The 6,467-nt window shown below is 55.7% G+C and overlaps 1 protein-coding gene across 1 annotated transcript in view; it reads left to right on the top strand.

The window, feature by feature from the left end:
- The window catches only part of MYRF (myelin regulatory factor), a 39,143-nt gene that overhangs the window by 2,522 nt on the left and 30,154 nt on the right, over positions 1 to 6,467 (top strand). Inside the window, 4 exon segments of the mRNA XM_010286267.1 lie at positions 551 to 683; positions 1,068 to 1,155; positions 1,981 to 2,307; positions 5,610 to 5,671. Of these exon segments, the coding sequence (XP_010284569.1) occupies positions 551 to 683; positions 1,068 to 1,155; positions 1,981 to 2,307; positions 5,610 to 5,671 (610 nt within the window).

Raw genomic sequence — 6,467 nt, 5'->3', positions numbered from 1 at the left:
GTTCAGCGGCTGACCTTTCCCCGGCGCACGGGCTGCGGGGGGAGGCGGGGGTCAGGGTCTTCTGGGCAAGGGACGTCGTGCTTTAGCGTGGAGCCACGGGGTCTTTCAGGAAGGGCCGTCTTCGTTATCTGAGCTTGGGGAGCTGGGGGGAGCTGGGCCTTCTCTTCCACTTTCTTGGCAGTGTCTTTGGCACCGAGGGCTGGCACCAACCCCAGAGGGCTGCAGACTCCCACTTCAGAGAGACAGATAAAGAAAGCACTTTCTGTCAACAAAACCCGGCCCAACTTCCCCAGAACAGGAGAGGGGAGGAGGAGCCCTCCGGGAGAAAGGAGAGGGAAGTCCACCGCTTGCCCGCATAGGAGAGGAGAGGGAGGAGGGCTCCTGCGGGGTCGGGAGCTGATCCGGAGCTGTCATGGCAGCAGCAGAGAAATTCCACCGCATTCTCCAAAGCGGAGGCAAGGATCCAAAGGGAAGGAAACCAGCTTTCCCAGAGCACCCCCTGAGCCCACGCTTACAGCCCTGCCTCTGCAGGGATTGCTCTCTCCTGCAGCCTGCAAAGGGGAGCCCCTCCATCGGCCCCGGCAAGGCCAGTGGCTCTTGCGGCTTCGCTGACAAAGCTGTTGCAGGCCACGTCAGCGCCAAGTTGGTGGTGGTGGTTGGGCAAGACCTGGCTCTCGTGCTCTGTGCAGCCGTGTGTCTTGCATAGCTCAGGCCTCACCCCGTGATCTCCCTTCTCCCACGTGTCCTGAGCCTGGCCCTGGGAAGCCCGTGTGTCCCACAGCCAGAGCGTGGCTTGCAAGTTGCTGTAGACAAACCCCACCTGTGTGTCCAACTTCCCAGGTAGTGTCACCACGCCGGCTCGTCCCACGTGCCCCACCTCTGGTCTGGTTTCACGCTGGGATGCAGATGGGTATAGACAGATGGCGGTCCTCAAGCTGAAGGATCTGCTGATCTTCTCAGACCAGCCTCTTGACTCTGCAAAGGTCTGGTGGTATTTCTGGCCTGCGAAGCAAGGGCCTTTCATGTCCTTCTCATGGCTCACGCTTCCACCTCCTCTCCCCTCACAGGCCATGACATTAATGGAGCTCTGGAACCGTCTAACATCGACACTAGCATCCTGGAAGAGTACATCAGCAAGGAGGACTCACCAGATATGTAAGTGCTTCCCATGCTCCGCAGCAGAACAGCGTTACTGTTGTTTTCTGTGGGGAGCTGTTGAGTAATTTCCAGCCCTGCAATTCGAGGAATCATTTAGAAATCACTGTGCATCCTGGCTGCGCCTCTGTCCCTCCTAGAGTCCTCCTTTATTGCTCCTTGCTCCCTTACTTGTTTCCAGTTCTTCCTTCTGTCTCTTCCTGGCTTCTTGCCTTTGAATTTCCCCTGTCTCTGCTGTCCCCTCTCTTTCCCCTCCTGAGGGCACTGCAAAAGACTTTTCCTTAATTTGAGCAATGGGAAAGCAAGCGCTAGGAGCTCAGTGTGAAAGATTAAATCCCCAGCGCGACACGAGAGTGGGGAAGAGAAGTGTGTGCGCCGACATTAGCAAAGGTGGGGGGTGCAGACCTGGATAGCAGCCAAGGTGATCTGGGCCGCAGGGTGGGAGCAGGATCTTTGGGGCTGACGTGACAAAGCGGCTTCCCTGTGCTAGGCTGTAAGCTGAAGCACGGTGAGCAGATCCTGCTGTCTCCTGCTGTCTTCACAAGCTTTGAGGTTGATGTCCTAGGCACTTCTGGCCTTCACAGCTCCATAGGTGGATTTTGCACCCTTGGGGTTGCATCAGTCCCACCAACCCAGGTGACTGACCTGCCTCCCTGTACGCTCCTGCTGGTGCCACCACGGTGCTGCCTGTTTTGCTTTTTTCTGGGTGTCCCAGAGCGCCTGAGTGGCTCCATCCCCATTGCTGCATGGCTGGGGAGGGACGGGGTGGGCAGAAAGTACTGTCTACCTGTCCCTCTGCTGAGGTTGTCCCCTTCTCTCTCTCAGCTGTTTCCCTGACATCCCTGCTTCAGCCAGCTATGCACACCCCCAGCCCTCCAGCTCAACCACCATCAACGCGCCTCTTGCCAGCTCCATCGCCAGTGTGACCAACCCCACTTCCAGCGGTTCCCTCCACCTTCCTCCCCCGGGCAGCCAGATCCCAATCCGGCATGGTCCTCTTCTGGCCAACCCTTGTGGACCCGGCTACGGTGCTCACCTCAACTGCAATAACAACAATGGCATGGTGGTGCCCAAGGGCTACCTTGGTGGCCACTGCCTAAACAATGTTGTCCCTCCAATCAAATCAGAGCCCAAGGCCTCCTACGCACCTGGGTAAGTGGTGTTGGGGTGGCAGAACAAGGGTAAATGGTGGGACAAGTGCTCCTCCATCTTCACAGTGCTTTTTTACAAGTGTAGGTACTGAAGTTCCCTGAAAGGTTGTTTGGTAGATCTTGTCTGTATGCATTGGGTGAGAGAGGATCAGTAACATCACCCATGTCTGCAGGTGGTGGTAAAGCCGTCGGCTCTGGGTGACCAGGATGTCTATGCAGCACATCTACAGTGGGACAGTATCGTAGCTTTTTTTTTTTTCCCAAGAAGGAAGAGACAGAATAAATTCGAACGCGACAAAATTCAGTGTCCAGGATGTTCCCATGGCTATCGCAGGGGAAGATGTTAACTAAGTTGGGCGGAAAGATGTACTTGTCTTGGCCTGATGTTGTAGATACTCCACTCAAGAGAAGAAAAAGAAGGCATCTGAACTGGATTTGTACTCTGGATGCAGACCTGGTGAGAGGAAGACAATGACTGGGGTTTAGTACTGCTGATGGACTCAACTGGACCATTAGTCCTGGGACGGTGTGGTTCCTGCTCTCTGGCATGGCCTTGCCCAGAACAGGCAGGATGGGAATGACCCTGGCAGGCTGGGAGGGTGCAGCGACATGGCAGCTGCCCTCTGCAGTGGCCAAAGGGGCCAGACAGAGACCATGTCGGTAGAGAGGACTTGGGCAGGCATGGCGTGCTGAGAGGGTATGGCCCTATAGTGGTGTCTGGGATAGCTGGTGTGCATCAAGCTTTACTGCCTGGAGACCCAAAGGAAAGAACAGATCTAGTCTCTTCCTCCTCGTGCACCTCTCTGGTCCAAGCTGCTCTCCCCCAGTCATACGGGAGTGAAACAAGAAGATGATCTGAAGCTGGACAGATGAAAACCGAAGCGTGCAGCAGCATATGTGTCAGCGGGAGGCCTTAGCAGTTGGCAATAGTCATACCATGAGGAGCTGTGCTGTGGTCCAGCCTGTCCCTGTAGCACAGGTGGTGGATGGCCCTGATGCGTCCACTGCTCAGCCAGCCTCTGTGCCTTCTGCAGTGGAGAAGGTGGATGTAAGGGACAAGGAGGCCAGGATGGCCCCAGGACTGCTCATCTCTGCAAGTCCCTGTCTGGCTTTTCTCCCTCTGCCTTGTGCCCTCTAGTGTTGTCAGCAAGTACGGCGTGGCCGTTCCCAGATTTGGAAGCCTCCAGCGCACTGAACCAATGATTCAGCCATAGTGCAGCTCCACTGGGATGACTTTGGCCCTTCAGATGAACTTGGAAAGACCTTCCAGAAAGAGACAAGCTAAACAAAATCTGCCTTTCTTTTATTCCCAGACTGGGGAGTTCTGCCTTGCTGTGTACCCAAGAAGGCTACATGCAGCTTAGGGGGAGCCATCCCCAAAAGCATGGCGTGATGCCTTGTCATGTCCCTTTCTTCTGCGTGCATCTGGCATACTCCAGGATGTAAGGATCATAGCTTGCTATTAGAGGTGGAGACCTTGGTTTGGATGTAGATGAACTGGGTCAGCTTTGATGGCAGCATTTCTTCAGCATCCCAGAATGACTCTTCCCCATAGTACTAGGCTTTTCCCAGAGGAGCAATGTCTCACGTGTTGGATACCAGCAAACCCTTCCCTTGGACCGAGCACATCCACACTGTCTCCCTATGTGAATTCTGCAGTGTCCACCTTTCTGCTGCAAGGCCTTTTCCAGCCTTCAGGAGTCCCTGAATTATCCTGGGCCCTTTTGTTATTGGCCAGAACTCGGCTTGCTGAGGCACAAATCCTGGTAAATTCATAGGAGATAGAGTATGACATCACGGCCAGCGTGGCGATAAGGCTGGTGATAGATTCTTCAGGCCAAGCGTAGGAGGAGAGCGGCAGAAAGGTGAAGGTGGAGGATGAGGCAAATATGGTGAGGGCTCTTTGTTGGGGTTGCCCTACCTCATCCCTCTGCCCTTACTGCTGTGTACCGCTTACCATGGAGAACCCATTTACTGGGTGATGTGCTCCTCTGGCGCAGGAAGATCCTGGTGGGTGTAATATGGGGGAATGGAAAAAGATCCCCATTGAAAATCCACTTGTGACGAGGAACGAAGTGTCAGGAGGTGGGGAGGAAAACGGCCACATGTGTCTTAGAAGGAGCAGACTTTGCCGAGGTACTGGGCTGCTGAAGCCAGCCGGGGCTCGCTGAGGCTGCGTGTCACTGGCGATGCAGCGGGTGTGAGTTGGCAGGCAAGATACCTCCCTGCTAGTGATCTCCACAGGGCAGAGCGTATTGCAAATGCTAAGGTGAAGTGAGCCTTTCTCTAGAGCGTAGGCAGCGACTGCTCCAGCCACCAGAGCCACCGCCTCCCTGCCTGTCCCCGCTGAAGCTTTGGCTTGCCGTGACCGTGGCTCAGTCTAGCTGGGAGCAGGGCCTCAGCTTTTTTCTGTGCACTTGATCTCCAAAATGTTGCTAGAGAAGAACTGGTGTCTGAGATGGGCACCTTGGCCTGAAGACGTGTGAGGCCCAGGCCCCTGCGCAGTGGGATGCATGTTGTGAGGAGGGGCTGTGAAAAGAAAAGAGAAAAATGGGTTCAAGTGGATTTCCAAGGAGGTGCTTTGGAAGTGGCTGAAGGGCCCAGCTGCCTGGAGTCTGTGCAGACTTGAGGTAAAATAAGGAAGGATGCAAGAGCTAACCAGCTCCCTGCAGAGCATCTGCACCGCCACCGCACACAACAGGGCTGGTCCTCAGTCCTGCCGTCCCCAAGCCGTGGGTGTGCTGGCGGAGGCAGCTGAGAGCTCCCCCTTTTATTTGGTTGCATTTTGCAATCAGGGCCAAATCCTGCTCCTGGTGACGCTGGAGTAGAGTCAGGGTGATACGGCCAGCAGCTGTGGTGGTGCCCAGGTTCGTACAGGTCACAAGGCAGAATCTGTCCCGTGGGCTTCCCAGCCTTTGCTTTCGTGTATCAGATCGCAGCCCAGCTCCCTCAGAGCCTCCCATTTACCCACGGTGAAGCACACAGGCTTCCTCTGGGGAACGGATAAATTTCTGTTTGGCTTCTTTTAACTGGAGGTGAGCAGCAGGGCAAGTCTCATTGGTGGGTCAACAAAATGTCTGTCCCTGCACCTGAGGTCCGGGGAACCGCTGTGGGGTAGCAGTGACAGCTACGGCAGTCCCGAGCTCGTCAGCTGGATGCGCTCGGGGTGACAGGGATCCGCTGTGGGCACAGCTGGGATTTCCAACCGCAGCCTGGAGAGTGCTTTGGTCAAACGGGACCTATCGGTTGCGCTGGAAGCTGCTTTAAAATGACTTTCCCTTTTCTTTCCCCATCGCTCCACAGCACTTTACCTGACTCTCCCCCGGACTCTGGATCGGAAGCCTACTCCCCACAGCAGGTGAATGGTAAGTGCTTAAAAGAGAGGTGGAGGGGAATAATAATCCAAACCCCAAACCCAACATTCTCCCCCTCTTTCTTCTGTGAAAGTGGTTGGCTCTGAAATCTTTATCAGACGGGAGAAAACAGGCGGCTGCAATACGTGGGGAGATTATCAGTTAGTAAATATCCCTAGACTTTCGCCTATTGTTCCGCTGCTAGTCTTTGCCGGGGGGGAGAGCGAGCGAGAGAGGGAACAGGAGAGGAGGCAAGGTGGGAGTCCGCTTACACGGGAGAGACCGGCGGTGTGGCTTGTCCCCGGGCAGGGTGGGATGTGGAGCCTGCGAGCCTCCTTGTCCTGCCCTCTGCCTCGGGTGTGCGAAAGGCAAGGAGTGTGAGCGTGTCCCTGAGATGGAGCCCGGCGTGGGGAGACAGAAATGAACCCGCTGTTCAGCAGTAAGTTCCTTCCCAGCCCTCCCCTCCCCTCCAGTGGGGGCCAGCTGATCCTGGGGGTCTTCTGCTCCCCCTGTAAAGGGCAGAGAGAGCTGGGTGCCCCCAGGTGCAGGCAGGGTCCCTGCCAGGCCCTCCTGGCTCCCCCTGGGGAAGCCACTGAGTGTTATTCGGTTCCTCTGGTGACCTTCACTGCTCTTTGGTGGAAGAAACTCCTTGGTGAGGAGAGAAGGTTGCTTCTGGTCTCCCTTCCCCCTTGGCAGCAGCACCCTCTTCCCCAGGCTCCAGCCCAGTCCCCACCAGGAACAGTGCCTGCTCTTTTTTTTTTTGATGGAAGAGGTCAAGAGTTCTGTTTATCTTGCTAAAAAAAATCCC

Source organism: Phaethon lepturus, unplaced genomic scaffold (genome assembly GCF_000687285.1).
Source record: "Phaethon lepturus isolate BGI_N335 unplaced genomic scaffold, ASM68728v1 scaffold4124, whole genome shotgun sequence".
In the NCBI taxonomy this organism is placed as follows: Eukaryota; Metazoa; Chordata; class Aves; order Phaethontiformes; family Phaethontidae; genus Phaethon; species Phaethon lepturus.
The sequence above is the reverse complement of the archived record's forward strand: the minus strand, read 5'-3'. Positions and strand labels throughout refer to the sequence as shown.